Source organism: Herpailurus yagouaroundi, unplaced genomic scaffold (assembly GCF_014898765.1).
Source record: "Herpailurus yagouaroundi ecotype Mexico unplaced genomic scaffold, PumYag 194, whole genome shotgun sequence".
Classification (NCBI taxonomy): domain Eukaryota; kingdom Metazoa; phylum Chordata; class Mammalia; order Carnivora; family Felidae; genus Herpailurus; species Herpailurus yagouaroundi.
In genome coordinates this window covers 6,753,141-6,774,506 of record NW_024412425.1, presented here as the reverse complement: position 1 = coordinate 6,774,506, position 21,366 = coordinate 6,753,141, and the positions used below count along the sequence as shown (strand labels likewise).

Below are 21,366 nucleotides of genomic sequence, written 5' to 3'. Positions count from 1 at the left end.
GTATTTTCTATCACCACAAACTCATTGGTTCCTCTGTTTCATTTCGTCTAAGTCATTTGTTAAGATCTTCCTTCTAGAAAATTCCAAACATATAGAAGGGTAGAGAGACTCCTCTGATGGATTTCCACCCGTCTGTCACCAGCTACCACAGTTACCAACTCATGACCAATCTTGTCTCCTCTCTACCCGCCATCTTCAGGCCGGATTATTTTGGAAAAACCCCAAGACGTCATATTCCGCATTTGTAAATATATCAGTGTATTTCTTTAAAGGGTGGCAACCCCTTTCATAAGTATTACCATGTTACCATTATCACACTTGTGATATCCCAATTGTTATTGGGAAATTTCTTACTATCAAATACCCAGTCAGTGTTCTCATTTTCCTGATTGTCTTGCAGATTTTTAATACAGTTTTTGAGATCCAAATAAAGTCCACACATTGCAGTCATTTGCTCTGTCTCCTTGTTTCCTTTAATCTGTAGGTTTCTTTCCATCTTTTTTTCTTGTAATTTTTTGTTGAAACCCCAGATTCATTTGTCTGATAGTTTTTCACTTTCTGGATATTGCAGGAGCCCCGTGGTGTCATTTCATGATTCTCTGTTGCCTGTATCTCCTATGAATTGGTAGTTGGGTCTGGAGGCGTGCTCACGCCTAGGTTCTGTCAAACACGTGGTGCCCACTTCCACAGTGGGGCACATAATGTGCACCATCTCTTTTAGGGTTTAGACTGATCCAATACTTACTAAGTTCTCATTTAGCCTTTCCTCTGATGGGTTAGCACCATTGGTGACCATTACCTAAAGCCGTTAACTTCATAAGGACAGTAATATTTGAATTCTATAATTCCTTCCGTCATTATCAGAGGGAATTCATCTCTAGAGAACAATGATTTCTCATCAACTGTTTGGTAACTCAGAATTTCAGTTCCTAAAGAAAAGGTTGGATTGCTCCTTTCCTGTGTTTTAGCATGAGTTGCCTTCTTGCATCCGCTAAAGGTTTTGCCTTTTATATATCATCAGAAAGCATGGGTTTTTAACATCTTTGATGTGTTTCGATCTTTTGCATTATTCTTCTTATTTAAATTGTCCAATCTTTGGTCAGCGGGATGCCCTTCAGATTGGCTGCTGTCTTTTTGACATGATTCCAGGAGTCGTTGAAAACTCCCTCGCTTTTTGGCATGACAAGATATTTCTTATCCACTTTGTGTATCTCCACCCTGACCTAGGATCCACCATTTCTCCAAGGAACCCAGTTCTCTTTAGTGGCTATTTAGAGCCCACAGTTTGGATGGATGGTAGGGATACTTTTTACTATTAGATTGGTCCTTGTTTCCAGTCCTTTTTAGTGAGAAGAGGCAGGAGATGTGAATTTTTTTTCCTAGAAAAAAATAGGAATATAGTTATTTTCAATTCAAAGTTAGTATAACAGGGTTTTTACTTTTTTTGATTTTATATTTGTATCTCTTCTTAAGTTGAAAATTTTGGTTTCTTACAATATTAACATTTATCATTTAGCTGTTGTGTACAACTATGCATATACACACAGTGTGTATACACACACACACACACACACACACACACACACACACACACACACACAACACTTTCAGTGCAGTAGTAATTATGTTGCTTCTAATATGATTACCTGAAAACAATTCAGGCTGTCTTCGTAGTTCTTTTTGTCCTTAAGATAAAACCAACTACGTGTGTATGTCTGTGTGTGTATATATATATACAATTTTTTTTCACGTTCCTCTGTCATTGGAAAGAGTTCTTTCTGTGTGACCAAGCCACCAACTTAATAGGTTTGTTTTATATTTCTTTTGTTTTTTCCAGGATTGTTTTGTAAAAAAATTTTATTTTGGTTTTTTATACTTCTAAAAAAAGTTTATTTTACATGGTTCCAAAGTCAAACAGTAAAACAGGGAGCATTCAGGGAGGTGTCCTTCCCCCCCCCCCACCCCTTCCATCTTATTTCCTTCTACACTCTTTAAGTAACCATTTTTTTTAGATTTTGTTTTATTCTTCTACTATCAGTATTTTTCCCCTAGTCTCAGTATTTTTAACATAAACAAATACTTTATATATTCATGTATCTCCTTTATTACTGTATATACTGTTCTCCTTTTTTTGCTTTTTCATTTGTCAAAAATCTGATCACGCTATAATATAACATGAAGATACTCCTAATTCTTTTTGTAATTGCATAGTACTCTGTTTGTGTGGATAACCATAGTTTATTCAGGTAGCTTTCTTGTCTTCATCTGCTCACGCTGCCATAACAAAATACCATGGACTGGGTGGCTTAAAAAAACTAATTTAGCTTCCTAGAGTTCTGGAAGCAGGAAGTCTGAGGTTAGAGTTCCAATCCTGGTTCTGGTGAAGAGTCTCTTCTTGGCTTGCGGTTAGCCACCTCTCGCTGCACCCTCACGTGGAAAATAGAGACAGAGAGCCAGCTCTGGTGTCTCTTCCCACAAGGTCACTAGTCCTGTCACGAGGGCCCCACTGTTATGACCTTGTCTAACCCTAATTACCTCCCAAAGGCCACACCTCCAAATACCATCACGTTAGGGGTTAGGGCTTCAGCTTATGAGTTCTGGTGGGACACAGACAGTCTGTAGCACGCCTCTGTTAGTCTGGCAAGACTGCCATGACAGACCAGGTGGCTTAAACAACACAAATTGATTTTCTCTCAGGTCTGAAGGCTGAAGTCCAAGATCAAGGTACTGCCAGGGTTGGTTTCTGGTAAAGCCTCTCTTCCTGGCTTGTAGATGGCCACCTTCTTGCCGTGTCCTCACTTGGCCTTTCCCCTGTATGTGTGCACAGAGAAAGCAAAAGAGCTCTCTCTTGTCTGTTCCTCTTCTGAGGACACCAGTCCTATCATATTATGGCCCTATCTTTATGACGTCTCTTAACCTTCATTACCTCCTTATAGACCCTATCCAAATACGCATTGGGATTGGGCCTTAATACAGAAATTTGGAGGGATACAGTTCAGTCCAGAACACCTCCTGCTGATGGACATCTGGTTGCTTCTGATCTTTTGCTTTTAAAGAGGGCACTGCAGGAATGATCTGAGGCCTGTGTTCTTTTGTGTTTTTGCCGGTCTGTCTTTAGGACTGATTTCTAGGCCAGATCAAAAGGTAAATGCACATGTAATTTTGCTTGGTGGTGCTAAAATTGTTTTCCCGACTGTAGCGTATGAGAGACCTTACTTCCTTAGAACCACACTGAGTATGTCGTCAGACTTCTTTAAGTTTTTTTTTTTGAGAAAGAGCGTGCCGGGGAGGGGGAGAGAGAGCCGGAGAGAGAGAATCCCAAACAGGACCCAGTGCAGGGCTCCAGCTCTCGAATCATGAGATCAGGACCTGAGCCAAGATCAAGAGTCAGACGCTTAAAACGACTGAGCCACCCAGGTGCCCCTGTTGTCAGACTGAATTTTTTTTCCAAGCTGATAGGTGAGAAATGGTATCTCAGTGTAGTGTTAATTTGCACTTACAATAGGAGCAAGGTTGAGTGTCTTTTCATATGTGTAAGGACTATATGCATATTTTCTTCTATGAACTATCTCTTCATGCCTTCTATTACTTACTCAGCTTGGTTGCAGTGGTAAATGACCTCGATATAGCCATAGAATTCTGCAACAACAGGTTTATCTCTTGCTTTTATTATCCAGCCCCCATTTGGAACCTGCTGTTGTCATGACAGAGGGAAATAGCCACACTGCTGGTGGAAACATGCATCATCTTTTATTAAAAGATGTCACATCCTCTCACATATGCCATTGGTCAGAGCAAGTCAAATGGCCAAACCTATCCCAGGGAAGCGGGGGAGGCTACTTACACCCCCAAAAGAGGTATTGTAGGCCTCATGGCAGGAGGACAGAGCAGGGATATAAAATCCTCTTGCCTACATTATTATAACAGAACATAGGAGCTTTTCTTTTTCATTGTATGCACGAGAATTATAATTTACCTATGTTTGTGTAAACATGTAAATGTCCATCTAATATACAGTAAGCTCTTTGAGGGTGGGACTGTGTTTTTGGCTTACTATTATATCCCCAATGCCTAGCACATTCTCTGGAACACACTAAAGAATCTATGGATGGTTTTAAATGAATGAATAATTTATAATTATTTTTTCCTGATCTTTCAAATATCAACCTTAGGTTTTCATGGCTTAATATATGATAACAAAACTGAGTCTATGAGGACAATTAACCTTCTCCAACGAATGAATATTTACCAAGAAGTTTTTCTCAGTATTTTATATAGAGTTCTACCCATACAGGTATGTTATGTTCTGTGACACTGAATTGTTAATATCACATGAAAGTCAAAATCTGCTATCTTAAGTTGAAACTTTCACATATGTTATTCTGATATTCAGCTGGCTTGGTAAAAAAGCAACAGTATCCCAGTGTTCTCCAGATATGTTGTGAACTTTGCTTTTTACTTGTTTTTATAAGGTATTTTTTACATAGATACTTCCTGACTTATCATATATGTGTGCAGTCTAGAGACTGGTACATATTTTCATTTAGAAACGTGTAATCAGTCACTCCTCAGTTATCCTTGAAATTTAAAAACTGGAAATTAGCAAATCACAATGACCGCTTCGTGTGAATAAGGCAATCCTGGGCAAAGGTAGACGTACAGTTTGTCTAAAGAATGAAGCCAGAGCCCTCGAGGGCTCCTTTCCCTCTTCTACTCTGCTGGGGGGAAGAAAGGCTGCCTGCCCACGCACTTTTGCACAAAAAGGATTGATGATGTATGTTTATTGCTTGTAATTAACACCAAGATTCCAAATATTACATTTCCAGTGTCATATATTTTTTTAATTTTTTTTTTTTAAGTAGGCTCCACGTCCAATTTAGGGCTTAAACTTGTGACCCTGAGATTAAGAGTCAACGTGCTCTGGGGCATCTGGGCGGCTCAGTCGGTTAAGTGGCCAGCTCTTGCTTTTGGCTCAGGTCATGATCTCACGGTTCATGAGATTGAGCCCCACGTCAGGCTCCAATGCTGACATCACAGAGCCTGCTTGGGATATTCTCTCTCTCTCTCTCTTTCTCTCTCTCTCAAATAATAAACATCAAAAAAATAAATTAAAAAAAAAAGTCATATTGCTCTGTTGACCGAGCCAGCCAGGCACCCCTCTACTATCATATTTTTTAAGTGACAGTGAAAAGGATTAGGGCTTCCGTAACAAATATTTTTTCTTGTTCCTTTCTTCAGAAATATTTAGAGCCAGTTTATTTTTATATTTACACCTTGTTTGGACTGCAGGCGATCTATGTCACAGCCCTTTACATAACCAGCTGGCTCCTTAGTGGCACGTGGCTGTCAGGACTGCTGGCAGCTTTCTGGTATGTCACGAATAGGTGAGTTGGAATCCGTTTTCCCATCTCCCTTTTGAAGACGTAAGTTAAAACACAGTTACCTCATTTCTAGTTCAAAGGAAGTTGTTCTGCCACGTTTGTTTATGTAGGAGTATTTTCTCTTTGGTTTACGTAGTGCTGTGTACTTGTCTTCTTTAGCAAGGTAGAAAGTTCTTCTTATATATATTTCCAGCTGAGGAACAGAACATTGAATTATAGGTCAGGAGAATCACCATGATAATTCCAGTCGTACTACAGTTTGATGTGTGATCAATATTTCTCCGGCCACATATCTCATCTCTTAAAGACATATAATGATATCTTTACTGTTAACCTTAATAGATAGGGCTGTGTGTCGCTCATAATTAACAAAGCATAAAGGACTGTTCAGATGCAGGGAAGTTCTTATGTTACTTAGTTAATATCTATCATTCTAAATACAAGAGCACTAAATAGCACTTTTTAAAAAACATAGTCAAGATGTATTGATTAATTTCCTGATCTACAGTAGCAACACCAATGTTCAGTACGAGTCTTAAAACTTGAGCACAAGTTCTAATATTGATTTTACTTTATAATCCTAAGCAAATTACTTTTTAATATAACCTTATTGAGTGCTTACTGTATGCCAACCACTTTACAAAATGCTTTATTTATATTCTTTTAACAACCCTATAGGGTAGGTACTATTAACATTTTAGAGATGAGAAAATTAAAGCTTAAAAGGTTAAGCTTACACACACACACACACACACACACACACACACACAAACACACATATTACTTACAAAATTGTGTCTTTTTATATACTGATAAAGTCATAGACACATACACCCAGCTAAGTCTCAGTCAGAATTCAAATGCAGGGTATGAAAACACCCAAGAGTATACTGCCTCTTAACATTTTAACATATTATTCCTGCTACGAGTAAATGAAAGGCAAATTTGTTGTTCTATTAAAGTAAATAAAAGACATGTATTGAGTGCCCAGTATGTGTGGGGATGCTTTTGGTACTGGCTAACCAAAGGTGAAAGCTCAACTGTACTTGCCCTCTGGCGGTTTCCCTTCCAGAGAGACAAGAGGTTCCTTCAAAAATTATTACCAGTGACAAATTTAAGATTCAGATTTAAGCACTAGAGAAACACGGAGAGGGAGAATGCAAAACAATGCCAGTTTGCACTAATGAAGTTGGAAGGAAATAAACGTGCGAGGCAGTTAGGCATGGGGTTTGGAATCACCACTGTGGATTGGACCCCAGTTCCACCACTTAGCTAGCTGCATACCTGGGGACAGGTTCCTTACATTTTCCTGGTGCAACTTGGTATTACAGGGATGATAATGATGAGGACATATCATGACTGTCGAGAACTGACAACCAGAATCTAAGTATAGTTAATGTCCTATATCTTTCCCTTTAGGAAAGCTTTCAGCTAATTATAGTAAAAATGATTCCTTTGGCCATTTGTGTTTTCTCTGTGCAGGATAGATACTACGAGAGTTGAGTTTACCATCCCCTTGAGAGAGAATTGGGCTCTGCCATTCTTTGCAATTCAGATAGCGGCAATTACATATTTCCTGAGACCAAACTTACAGCCTCTTTCTGAGGTAAGTTTTTATAATACTTTATATATATTTTTAATTCTCCAGTTTTGTCTCAGAAACTTCGAAAGATGTGACATGCACAGTGTCGCACTGCACGGGAATAGTTCTTATTCCGTGACCAGTTTTTAACTTGAGTCAAACGAAGTTTCCTCTTCCTGAGCCCTCTCCTACTTTGCAAAGAAAATGTTTTCCTTTCTGATGTTAAAAATGTACTCTACATAATCTGCCCTTAAATAGCTGCAGCAAACCCACACACAATGTCTGCAAAACTGTCAAGAGTCCTGAAGCCGTTGCTCTTGAGATGTGAGTTGGAGCATTAGCGCCTCCATAAGACTGTGGGGTACACGTTCCCTATGTGGATGTTTCTATGCACAGTGTACACATTCCTTACTTATGTGGATGTTTCTATGCACAGTGTACACGTTCCTTACGTGGATGTTTCTGTGCACGGTGTACACGTTCCTTATGTAACTATTTCCGTGCACAGTGTACACGTTCCTTGCGTGGATGTTTCCATGCACAGTGTACACGTTCCTTATGTAACTATTTCCGTGCACAGTGTACACGTTCCTTACGTGGATGTTTCTATGCACAGTGTACACATTCCTTATGTAACTATTTCCGTGCACAGTGTACACGTTCCTTGCGTGGATGTTTCCATGCACAGTGTACACATTCCTTATATGAATGTTTCTATGCACAGTGTACATATTCTTTATGTGGATATTTCCGTGCACAGTGTACACGTTCCTTATGTGAATGTTTCCGTGCACAGTGTCACTTTAGGACAGTTAGAGCTCAAATAACAAGTGCGAGGGTTTTCAGAGCAACAGTTTATGGTTTTTCTATTTGGTTTATATAGACATTGGCTGCTTTTGAGAAAACTTATCTGCAAGGCTTTTTTCTTCCTAGAGACATGTAAATTATACTCAGGTTTTCTTTTTACAGAGGCTGACACTTCTTGCCATTTTCGTATCAACTTTTCTCTTTAGTCTGACATGGCAATTTAATCAGTTTATGATGCTGATGCAAGCATTAGTGCTGTTCACACTGGACTCCCTGGACATGCTGCCGGCAGCGAAGGTGAGCCGCGCTTTCTCCTCTCAGTGGGGACAGTCGTCATTTAGCGCCGTAGGTCATAGCGCGAGCTCCAGAGGTGCACATGCTTAGCAGTGAAGTTGAAGCTGCTTCTTAGCTACAGTATAAATCTGCTGTGGCCAACTGAAGTTGAGTAATCTGTGCAGCCTTGTTTGACCAGCTTAACTTTTATTCTGTCTCGATCAATTGTCCTTTGTAGAGATGACTTAAATTTTAAAATAGAAGCTAGCTCTTGTAAAATGTCTTATGATATACTCCCTTTTCCCCCCAAGGAAATCAGTGGGTAGGCGACACCTTTCTGTGGTACTTCGTAAAATTCTCATAGTAACGTTTAACAAGCGTGGGAATCCCTGCTGCCTGGCCAGAGGTCACATAGGAAACGGCAATTTTAAGGAAGCCGTTGTTTGTCTCACCATGTGTGACAGCGGTATGCGCCGCTATTATTTAATTGCAAGGTATTTTTCACCTGCAGAAATTCGTTTTAATGTATCGTGTATGTTTTAAAATTTGTTCATCATTAGTAAAGTAACAGCAACTAAGTATTCTCTCAGTGTAATAAAATATTCTCTCCAAGTCTAAGGCAGCAATAGAGTTGAATACAGAAGAGTCATGTTCATTTATTCCATGTCCAGAGAGACCAACGGTCTTTAGAGACTGACTGAATCTGAATTAGGAAACATTAAAGCCAGCCAGCAAGTGGACGTTGTCCTAGGCAGCTAGGACAGGATAGGCACGTCAGGGCGTCACCACCCACGTAAGACATTGTCCCATCCGCAAGGGTGTTGCTACAGCCTGGGAGATATAGAGACAGCTAGAACAACTAGATGTCTGTATGTCTGTAATGTTAATTTGTAGTAATAGGAAGTGCTGAAGTCTAGAAGAAGGTTCTTTTCAGGCCAGAAAGCTTCCACAGAAATGGGAGGCTAGGGCCGGGCCACAAATGAGAAGAGTAGAATTTGGATGGAGTGTGAGGGGGCAGGTTATGAAGGTAAAATACAGGAGGGAAAGCAAGTCGGTGGAGCAAAGGTAAAGCGGTGTTTCTGTGTGGAAAGTATGTATACGTGATACTAAATCATGGTTATAGAGCTCCACGTGCCTCAAAAGCCTCGTGTACAAGTGAAGTGAGTCTGTTTATATTTGCTTTTCCTGTTTTGTAACCTGTGTACTTTGGTCATGGTGACCTGTAGGCTCCAGGGAAGGGGTGCCTGGTGCCTCTGTTCCTCCTGGGCCGCATTCCTAGGCCAGCTGGTCTGCCTTTCTCTCTTTGTATGTAATACCACGTTTCCTCCCTTTCCAGCAAGGACTTTTCAAAAGAACTCTGTACATTTTCATATAAAAAATAAATACGTTGAGCTATTTTGAAAACTAATACATAAAATTTTTCTGTAGTGTAATTTCACAGAAAAGCCTAAAAATGTGCTTTCCCTTTCCCTGACACTTTCACTTCTAGAGATTTATCCTTAGGAAATAACAACCATGTCCATTTAAGTTGTGCCGTAATAAGAAAACCCTAGCTGGAAACAGTCTAAGTCAATGGCAATAGAATATTGTTAAATAAATATGGTATATTAGTGCAACAGAGTATTACATAACCTTTATTTTCCCTATCTGGTTTTTAAAAGTAAAACACATATAGGGAAAGTGAGAAAAGTTTCTGGAAAGATATACATCCAAGCATTAGCAATCAGCTGTGTGATTGATGTTCTTAAATTCCTTTTGTCCTTTAAATCTTTTTAATTTTTCTGTAAAGAACACGTGTTTCTTTTTCTGTTTTCTTTTAAACTAGAAAACAGAATAAAAGATACAGTTTTGACACAGTTTTGACGTGTACGCGTGCACACACACACAAAACCAAAGAATAACAGTTAATTTATGTCTTACTTGGTTCTAAACTTTGCTAAACTTTTATCATTGAAACTGTGTCAATGTTAGTGGTGGTCATTGTAAGTATGAAAATTTAAGGAGGGGCAGCTTAGTAAGGAAAGAATCCTGAGTTGCAAAACCAAGCTGCTTTTATCAAGTATGAAAATAACTAGCTCTTTAAATTTCGGCAAGTGTTTTAACTTCTTGCAGCCTCAGTGTCTTTATAAATTGGAATCACTGATCTCTAATCATGCCAAATGGGAGAGTCAGAATAGTTGGGAAAAAGGTAATGCAGATTCAGAGCCTGATGTGGTGACAAGAAAGAGTAGCCTCTTCAGTGTGTGTCATCTTTTCATGGTCGATGGAAAGAAAGAAACTCTCTAACCATCAAAAGCTCAAGTTTCACTTAGAAATGTGTATAGGCTTTGAAACTATAGAGCAGAACAGTTGATGGTGTTATAAAGCATATACTTTTTTATATTAAAGCCCAAGAATATGGAGGCTGATAAAGTTTTATTAACCCATTGTGAAAACAACAAGACGCATTAATGATCACTACCTAAGAAGAAATTTTAAAGTACTCCATGTGGTTCCAGACAAGATAGAGTAAATGCACTCCCCTCTATTCCTCCCACTAAGTACAACTAAAAGCCCTGGACAATATATATAAAAGAAACATGAGAAGATTTTAAGGGGCGAAGAAAAGAAAGCAGGCTGCTTAGAGCCCCGGCGACTGGAAGAAGAACGTAGCAGTGGGTTTCTTGGATTTTCCTTTTGCCTCATGTATCCCAGAGTAGGTGCTGGAAAAGTCGGCAACCAGGAAACCCCAGTGGACTCAATCAGAAGTCCCAAGATAAGCCAAAGGACCAGAAAAGGGGAGGCGGGATATCTCTAGCAAGATAGAAAACCTTTAGACATTGATTGTGTACTTAGCCAAACACCACGGAAAAAGCTTCACTCCCACCTCCATCGGCAGAAGTTCAGTGGGGAAGCTGGACTTCCGCCCTCACCCAGCTGTAACAAGATAGTCCTCACTTCCTGCTGGGGCTATGTCAGAAGAAATGTATTGGGGAGGCAGCGCTTTCACTGTCTCCCAGAAGCGTCAGTGAGGGCCACATCCAGTGGTTAGTGAGATATCCCTTCCCTTCATCCAGTAGTAGTGACATATCCCTTCCTCTCCCTGACAGGATGGTGTCGGAAAAGACCAACAGGGAAGCCAGAGTTTTAACCACCATAAGCCTTGGGGCACCTGGGTGGCTCGGTCGGTTGGACGTCTGACTCTTGATTTCTGTTCAGGTCATCATCTCACCGTTTGTGAGTTTAAGCTCCACATCAAGCTCTGTGCTGACAGTGCAGAGACTGCTTGGGATTCTCTCTCTCTCCTTCTATCTCTGTTCCTCCCCAACTTGTGCTCCCTCTCTCTCTCTCTCTCAAATATATAAACGTGAAAAAAAACATTTTTTTTTAAAGTAACAAACCTCCTTCGCTCCCTTCACCCTCCCCCCAACCCCCAACAGTGTCAGTGAAGGGCCATGTGAGGAGCAGTATGGAGGCGTCCCTTCCCTTCCCAGCCAGGATGGTATCAGCAGAAGCCTTGTAGGGAGCCTAAAGTTTCATTATCTCCCAGCCATGAGACACCCCTCTCCCCTGTCTCCCAAAAGTCAGCAGAGGCCAAGTGGAAAACCTAGATCTAACCCCATCTGGAAATAATGAGACTGCATCCTTCTTCCCCCACTGGCATGGCACAGAGGACGCCTCCTGATACAGAAACTTAAATAAGATCCAGAGTCCAGTAACATAATACAGTGCAAGTGAAGATCACTTCTTATACTAAGAACTGGGAAAATCTGTCTTGAGTGAAAAGAAACAATCACCAGATCTCAACACCAACACACAGAAGTTGGATTATCTCACGAGGAATTTAAAGCAGCCATTATAAAAAATTTTCATTGAGCACATACAAACACTTGAAACAAATTAAAAATATAAACTCGCAACATACAGAAGATACAAATAAGGAGCATATAAGAAATTTTTTTGCTGAAAAACTCCAGTAATGAAAATTTAAAAACTCAGTAGATGGGCCCAACAGCAAAATGGAGTGGTCAGAAGAAAGAACCAATGAGGGGCACTTGGGTGGCTCAGTTGGTTAAGCGCCCGACTTCGGTTCAGTTCATGATCTCATAGCTCGTGGATTCGAGCCCCACATCAGGTTCTGTGCTGACAGCTCAGAGCCTAAAGCCTACTTCAGATTCTGTGTGTGTGTCTCTCTCTGCCCCTCCCCTGCTCATGCTCTGTCTGTCTCTTAAAAATAAATAAACATTAAAAAAAAATTTTTTATAAGAAGAAAGAACCAGTGAACTTGAAGATAGAACAGGTTAGAAATTACCTAATTTGAACAAGAGAAAATAGAGTGGGAAAAAAAAAAAGAGCAGCCTCAGGTTCCTGTGGGACTGTAACAAAAACTCTAATATTCTTCTAATCAAAATCCCCAAAGGAGAGATCGAGTGTAAGACTGAAAAAAAGTATTTGAAAAAGTACTTTCTGAAGGTGTTTGAGAATTTCCCAAATTTCACAAAAGATGGAAACTTACAGAATCAAGAAGCTGAGCTAATGTCAAATAGGCTAAACCCAAACAAATACATGCCAAGACACATAACAATCAAACTTCTGAAGACTAAAGATAAAGAGGGGTGCCTGAGTGGCAGAGTCAGTTAAGCATCCAACTCTTGGTCTCAGCTCAGGTCTTGATATCAGAGTCATTAGTTCAAGCCCAGCATTGGGTTCCACACTAGGCATGAAGCTTACTTTAAAAAAATAAAAATAAATAAATAAATAAGATAAGATAAAATAACATTAAATAATAAATAAATAAATAAATAAATAAATAAATAAATAAATAAATAAATAAGAAATCTTAAAAGCAGAGAAAAACAATACTTATCCAAAGGGGAAAACTAAGTTGAGTGACAGCAGGTTTCTCATCAGAAACAATGGTGCTGAAAGAAAAGAATGGTTAACCCAGAATCCTATGCCCAGCAAAAATATCCTTCACAGAAGGAGGAGAAATGAAAACATTCTCAGATGAAGGAAAAGAGTTTGTTGCTCATGGAACTACCCTAAAAAATGGCTAAAAGAAGTTCTTGAAACAGGAAATGATAAAGAAGAAATGTTGGGACATCAGGAACAAAGAAAAAGCAAAAGAGTAAAACTATTAATAAATAAAACAGACTTGCCATCTCCTCTTGAGTTTTCTAATGTATGTTTGATGGCTGAAGCAAAAATTATAATGTTGAATGTGGTTCTCATTGTATGTAGAGGAAATATCTAAGATAATTGTGTTATAAATGGGAAGAAAAAAGGGATTTAAGTAAAGTTTCTATACTTGATTCAAACTGGTAAAATAGCCACACCAGTAGACTGTGGTAAGTTATGAATGTATAATGTAATAACCCAGAACGACCATTAAAAAATCTGTACAAAAAGATAAATTCAAAAATACTATAAATAAATAAAAATGGAATTCTAAGAATGTTCAAGTAACCAACAGGAAGGTAAGAAAAAGAAAACAGATGAAAAACAGTGAGCAAACGGAAAACAAAATGACAGGTACGACCTAACAAATCAATAATTACATTAAAGATGAATGATCTAACTACAACTACTTAAAGACAGAGATCGGTAGGGTGGGTTAAAGAAGCACAAGAACTTATTTCAAACACAACATTAAGAAGATTGAAAGTAAAAGAAACTGGGAAAGATAACACTATGCAAACATTAATCAGAAGAAAGTAGTAGTAGCTATATTAATATGAGATAAAGTAGGTGTCAGAGCAGAGAAAATTACCAGGACAAAAGGGTTGTTATAACAAAAGGGTTAATCTACCAAGAAGACATAGCAATCCTAAATATGTGTGCACTGAACAGTAGAGCTACAAAATATGTGAAGCAAAAACTGGCAGCCAAAAGGAGAACTAGACAAATCCACAAATAAGTTGAGGACCTCAACACCCCTCTTTCAACAATTGATAAAACAGAAAATCATTAAGGATGTAGTACTTAACACCAGGAACAGGATGTAATCAACATTTATAGAACACCACACCCAATAACAGCAGAAGAGCCAATGGATTGAATCAATAGAGTCAAACTAGAAATCAGTACAGAAAGATTAAAAAAAAATTATAATACTTAGAAACTAAACAACACACTTCTAAATAACCTGTGGGTCAAAGAACATCAATATCTATGGTCTCAAAGCCTTGAGATGACACTGAACTCAGTGACAAAAGGCAACCTTGTCATATCAAACCTTGTAGGATACAGCTAAAGCAACAATAAAGAGAAATGTATCACATTAGAAAAGAGGAAACATCTGAACTCAGTAATCTAAGCTCCCACCTTAAGAAATTAGAAAAAGAAGAGCAAAATAAACCCGAGACAAGCAAAAGGAAGAAAATAATAAAAGCAGAAATCCGTGAAATTGAAACATAAAAGCAATAGAGAAAATCCGTGAAATAAAAAGCTAGTTCTTGGGGTGCCTGGCTGGCTCAGTTGGTGTAGTATGCAACTCTTAATCTCGGGGTTGTGGGTTCACGCCCCACGCTAGGTGTAGAGATTATTTAAAAAAAATTTTTTATTTTTTATTTTTATTTTTATTTTTATTTTTTTCAACGTTTATTTATTTTTTGGGACAGAGAGAGACAGAGCATGAACGGGGGAGGGGCATAGAGAGAGGGAGACACAGAATCGGAAACAGGCTCCAGGCTCCGAGCCATCAGCCCAGAGCCTGACGCGGGGCTCGAACTCACGGACCGTGAGATCGTGACCTGGCTGAAGTCGGACGCTTAACTGACTGCGCCACCCAGGCGCCCCTAAAAAAAAAAAAATCTTAAAAGCTAGTTCTTTCAAAAGCAAAATTACAAACCTCTAGCCAGACCTCATAATTGCCTTGGAGCGTTAGAAACTCAATCTCAACTCATTTTGATACCAAAGTTTGAGTCTCTGTTCTAGCCTGTATTATAGCATAGTTAATTAAGAGCACAGATTCTGGAACCGGACCACCTAGGTTTGAGTGAGTTGATATATTTGAGTCATTTAGAACAAAACTGCCTGGTATTTTATGAATGTTACACAAATGTTAACCATGGCTAATTCAAAATGATTATGGAGAGGGGCACCTGGGTGGCTCAGTCAGTTAAGTGTCTGACTTCAACTCAGGTCACGATCTCGCAGTTCGTGAGTTCTAGTCCTGCGTCGGGCTCTGTGCTTACAGCTCAGAGCCTGGAGCCTGCTTCGGATTCTGTGTGTGTCTCTCTCTCTGCCTCTCCCCCACTCATGCTCTGTCTCTGTCTCAAAAATAAACATTAAAAAAATTTTTTTTAAATGATTATAGAGAGCAGGAGCAAGACCCACTGAAGAAAATTCCAGTTACTCTACATAGAAAGAATATATTAATGCTACCTCGTTTCTAAACTCTACTGGACTAATAAAATCTGAGAACAGACATCAGATCTACCACTGATAATTTAGGACTTTCTAATATGCAATACTACTCAACGTTATATTCCGGCGGCTCACTAGCAATGTTTCTTACGAACCTTGAATATTGTTACATTTATAAAACCATACAACCTTGTTGTAACACAAACTGTTCTTTTTTCTAGAAGTATGCCTATTTGACCCAAAAACTGGCAACACCAGAAAACACCATAACTCAAAAAGGCAAACAAAAAATTGTTTTATTTTTTTAAATGTATTCGTGAGTGATTTGTTATCCTTAAAGAGGATAATGAGGAAAATATTTGCACTCCAGTAGGAAAGAGAGCAAAAAATACAAATACTTCCTAGAAGGAAAAGCAGCAAAAAGAATAAAATACTTTGATATAACTTGAACAAAAGAATTGCAAACTTTCTTCTACACTGCAAGCTACAAAACATTGAAAGTTTTAAAGACCAACATAAGTTAGAAGGATACTCATGTTTATGGATTGGAAGGCTTACTATTTTTAAAATGACAGTACTCCTAAATTGATGTACAGATTCAACACGATTTCTCTCAGAATCCCAGGTGATTTTTTTTTTTTTTTTGCAGAAATTGACAAGCCAATCTTAAAATTCATGGGAAAACCCAAGGGACCCAGAATAGTTGAAGCAGCCATGAAAAAGAGGAATAAAGTTGGGAGACTCACACTTTCCAATTTCAGAACTTATTTCCAAGCTACAGTAATTGGGACAGTGTGATACCGGTAGGAGGACAGACATAAATCAGTGGAATAAAATTGAAAGACCAGAAATAAGTCTTCACCAAAAATAAACAATTGATTTTCAACAAGGGAGCCAAGATAATTATGGAGAAAAAGTAATCTTTTCAGCAAATGATGCTGGAATAACTGGATATCCACATGTGAAAGAATTAAGTCAGATCCCTCCCTCCCAACCCACCCCCACACACATACAATAATTAACTCAAAGTACAGCAAAGACCTACTTTAAGAGCTAAAGCTATAAAATATGGAGAAGACAGGAAAAATTCTTCATGACTTTGGAGTAGGCCAAGCCTTCTTACAAGGATCAGCACCAAAAGCATGAGTGACTAAAGAAAAACATGGGTGAATTGGACTTCATCAAACTTAAAAACTTTTGTGTTTCAAAACAAATCATCGAAGTGAAAAGACAGCTCACAAAATGGGAGAGAATATTTGCAAATCCTCTATCTGATAATGCACTTCCAGGATATATAAAGAACTCTTTCAGCTCTTTCAATAATAAATACGGGCAAAAGATTGGATAGACAATTCGAGAAGATATGTAAATGTCCAGTAAGCACATGAAAAGATGCTCAGCATCATTACTCACTAGGGAAATAAGTCAAAACCAAAATAAGATACACTTTCACCCCCACTCGGATGTCTAAAATCTAAAAACAACAACAAAGACAGATGATAAGCGTTGGCAAGGATGTGAAGATGTTAGAACTCTCATTGCTGGAGGGATACATAGAAGGGTGCAGCCTCTTTGGAAAACAATGTAGCACTGGCTCACGTGTTAAACATAGAGTTGCCATGCGATCAGCAATTCCACTGCTAAGTAACATACCCAAGAGCAATGAAAACGTGTATCTGCATAAAAATTTGTACATGAATGTTCATAGCAGCGTGATTCAGAATGGCCAGAAAGTGGAAACTACCAAAATGCCCATCACTTGATGAATGGGGTAAACAAAATGTGGTACAACGGAATATTATTCAACCGTCAAAATTTAGAATGAAGCACTGATACATGCTACAACATGAAGGAACCTTGAAAAAACACTGTGCTACAAAGCCAGTCACACAAAAACAAATATTGTGTGGTTCCACTTGTATGGAATGTCAAAATATGCCAATCCTTAGAGGCAGAAAGTAGATTGGTGTTGGATAGGAATGATGGGAAGGAAATAAGGAGTGAGGACCTACAAAAAAAAAAAAAAAAAAGGAGTTACAGCTAATGGCTATGGAATTTGGGGGGACTGGGGAGATGATGAGGATATCTTAAAATTAGATTTTGGTGATGTTTGCACAACTGTTAATACTAAAAGTCAGGAATTGTTCCCTTTAAAAAGGTGAATTTTATGGCATGTGAATTCTATCTCAATAAAGCTATTAAAAAAGAATAACTATTCCTTCGCTATCTAGTAATTGTACTTTTAGGAATCTGTCCTAAGGAAATGCATTCATTCATTTGTCCCTCCAATATTTATTGAGTGTCACTGTCCTAGTGGGTGTTGTTTTAGGTGCTAGCTATACAACAATGAACAAATTAAGGAGCTACGGAAGCCTCCCCACCCCCACACCTTATCATGTTTTCAGTTATGTGAGGTCATCCACGGTGAGAAGCAGATAATCCACCTCTGACCTATAGCCAGAATGACAGTAGTAGCCTGATTCAATGTCACATGCCTGCATCACTCACCTTATTTCATTCATCTCATCACGTAGGCATTTTAGCATATCACAAGAAAAAGGGTGAGTGCAGTATAAGAAGATATTTTGAGAGAGACTACATTCCCATAAATCTTGTACAGTATATTGTTACAATGGGTCTATTTTATTATTGGTTACTGTTGTTAATCTCTTACTGTGCCTAAATTGTAAATTAAACTTTATCATCATGTACAGGAGAAAACATACTATCCATCCATTCGGTGCATTCATGGTTTCAGGCACGACTAGGCAGGAGCCCACTGGGATCTTGGAACAGATCCCTCGCAGATAAGGGTGGAGGAGTGTAATCAGATACAATGATTTGAGGACTTTTTCAAAAGGATGTTCGTAATAACATTAACTTCAACAATAATAAAAAGCTGGGAACAAATGATCCACTGGCAGACAAATTACGGCATATGGTAGAATGTTATGTAACCATTTAAAATTAAGTTTTCACAGAACAGTCATTGATGTGAGAAAATGATACAATATAATGTGAAATAAGGAAAATGCCACATGAAATATCCTACCACCACTATGAAATCAATATTATTTCTGTAGGTAATGATGTTGGATTTTGATTTTAGAGCCCACTTTTCTATCCATTATTGTTTCTTTTTTTATGTTTTCCTAAATCTCCTATAATGAAATATTGTGCCATTATAATCCTAAAATCCACATTTCTGTGAACAACCAAGCAAAAGCACTGAACTGTTACAGGTGTTGCCTTCTAAATGCTTGTTATAGGTTTGTTTCCTTTGAAGTTAAGAAAACAAAGCTATGAGGGAAATCTGGTTTGCTGCTGAATGAAAGTGGGATTTTTCATATGCCGATATGAATATGGAATTGTCCAATCTCAAAGAGGAGAGAATCAACTCGTTATTAGAGGCTGTCAGTTTTTCTTTGTGGCATATTTTCTGTGTTCAAGTTGGTGGAGTTTTGCTTCTTTCATATCCACCTGTCAACAATTCTTATACACCGAGAGCTGTCGTTAGCGAGTGCTCATTATGTGCTAGGCATTTTAAAACAGTACCACATCCGGGCCTTCCGCCAGGCCTCACGGCAACTCTGAGGAAGAGGGATGTGCAACATCCCTCTTTTGCACATGAACCAGTTCCAGCACATGAAGGTCACACAGCTGGTTTATGTCAGAATCCGCAAGCTAGCACAGGTGCTATTGACCCCAGTTGTGGGTTTTTTTTTTTTTAATGTTTATTTGTTTTTGAGAGAGAGACAGAGCATGAGCGAGAGGGAGAGACCCAGAATCCAAAGCAGGCTCCAGGCTCTGAGCTGTCAGGACAGAGCCCGACGTGGGGCTCGAACCTGCCGACTGCGAAATCACAACCTGAGTGCAAGTCAGATGCTTAACTCACTGAGCCACCCAGGCGCCCCGACCCCAGTCGTGTTCTTGACTGCTGCACTGTGCCACCTTCTAGAGACCCCCCGAAGTGGAAAGTCGAAGGCCTTGCTCCAGGAGGGCTTTTCAGCCTGATGGAATCAGGTGCACACACAGAGAAAAGGAAGCAATAGGATAGTCTGGAATGTGGAAAATTCGGAAATAACAGAACACCAGAAGATTCTGTACATAGTAACTGTAAGAGAATTTAGAAGGAAATTGCGGACTGCATTTGCCCATTTCCAGAATATGTTTATGCCATTGTCTGCTTCCTGTACTTCATATTATCTGTTTGTTTCCTCTTTAACTAATGTTACAAGGTTTAAAATGCAGTATATCATGGGGCGCCTGGGTGGTTCAGTCGGTTAAGCGTCCGACTTCAGCTCAGGTCACGATCTCACGGTCCGTGAGTTCGAGCCCCGCGTCGGGCTCTGGGCTGACGGCTTGGAGCCTGGAGCCTGCTTCTGATTCTGTGTCTCCCTCTCTCTCTGCCCCTCCCGTTTATGCTCTGTCTCAAAAATAAATAAACGTTAAAAAAATTAAAAAAATAAATAAGGGGCGCCTGGGTGGCGCAGTCGGTTAAGCGTCCGACTTCAGCCAGGTCACGATCTCGTGGTCCGTGGGTTCGAGCCCCGCGTCAGGCTCTGGGCTGATGGCTCAGAGCCTGGAGCCTGTTTCCAATTCTGTGTCTCCCTCTCTCTCTGCCCCTCCCCCGTTCATGCTCTGTCTCTCTCTGTCCCAAAAATAAATAAAAAACGTTGAAAAAAAAATTAAATAAATAAATAAATAAATAAAATGCAGTATATTAAAAGGTAAATAAGCAGTATGTGTATGATTTTGGATTTTAGATGGAATTGCTTGAAGCTAGGTGTGCTTTCTGCTTTATTTGTAACTTGAAATGTATCCAGCCGGCTAGTTGCCCACGTGCCAGCATGTGGTAGGCTTCTGATAAAGTCTTTAACCACCTAATCTTTGCTTGTTGCAGGCGACATGGCTGTATGGCATACAAATGACAGGCTTGCTCTTGGTGTGCATTCTTCAGTTTTTTAATTCTATGATTCTTGGATCATTGCTGATCAGTTTTAATCTTTCAGTATTAATTGCAAGAAAACTTCAGGTAGGACATTATTTTTGTCCTTTAAGCAAACTCTTTTTTAAATTGTGTGGTTGCTTGGGCCTTATTTTTATACAGCACACAAAGGAAAATTTATGACCAGATTCCCACTGAAAAGCACCGGACCCATTATTTAGGGGTTTTTTGTTTTGTTTTGGGTTTTGGTTTTGTTTGTTTGTTTGTTTGTTTTTATGTGCACGGTGTAGCATCTCTGTTTTCAAGCTTTCTGATGTGCCACCCCTTGTTTTGACATTTACTTTTGTCTTAGAGAATTGGAATCTCAGTTCAGGGTTTAGCTAGAGATGCTTATTTGAATGCATGCCATTGATTTAAACCTGAAACGAAGAAGAAAAACTTTTTTACTTCTGGTGTGTGTGAATTCAAGAGTAAGAAGAACCTGTTGCTTGGGGACATATGTTCATCCCAGTGTCTTTCGAGTTGCTGGATACCTTATTATTGGCGACACAGTAGCACTGCTCCCTACCGCAGCGTTCCGTATCGTGGTATTGATTTTTAAGTGAATTTAGATCAACTCTGAGAATTTTGAGAATCCAGATACATACATTCAGAAATAAGGGGACATTCCTAGAGTGTCACATTTGAAAACACTGACCTGATATTTTGGTTTTATTAAAGAATTCAAATCTCTTAAAGTTACATGAGATTTAATTTGTTTTTCTTCACATAATGTCACAAGGCCTGTTTGCTTTTTCATAAGCATATGAGAAACATTTCTCATAAGTACTTTTATATCAAGAAGCTGTTTTACCTTCTGCTTTAGGAAGAAAATATCCTGTCATGGACAAGCTGTCACAAAGATTTTTTTAAAAAAGGCCTCAGTTGATGATCTAAAACAATAGTTCTCATTCATCCTTCTAACTTTAGTTATAAATAAACATCATGCCTATTTAATTCTTCAAAATTATTAGATATTATTATATTTG

The 21,366-nt window shown here is 38.9% G+C and overlaps 1 protein-coding gene across 6 annotated transcripts in view; it reads left to right on the top strand.

The window, feature by feature from the left end:
* Positions 1–21,366, top strand: part of DPY19L3 (dpy-19 like C-mannosyltransferase 3) — a 78,097-nt gene that overhangs the window by 29,289 nt on the left and 27,442 nt on the right. For 5 of the 6 annotated variants that reach the window (XM_040446263.1, XM_040446262.1, XM_040446260.1 and 2 more), the window contains 5 exons: positions 4,173–4,294; positions 5,239–5,384; positions 6,864–6,987; positions 7,933–8,067; positions 20,294–20,425. In XM_040446263.1, the coding sequence (XP_040302197.1) occupies positions 4,173–4,294; positions 5,239–5,384; positions 6,864–6,987; positions 7,933–8,067; positions 20,294–20,425 (659 nt within the window). The remainder of the gene's footprint in view (positions 1–4,172; positions 4,295–5,238; positions 5,385–6,863; positions 6,988–7,932; positions 8,068–20,293; positions 20,426–21,366) is intronic. The other variant, XM_040446261.1, reaches the window with a different exon arrangement.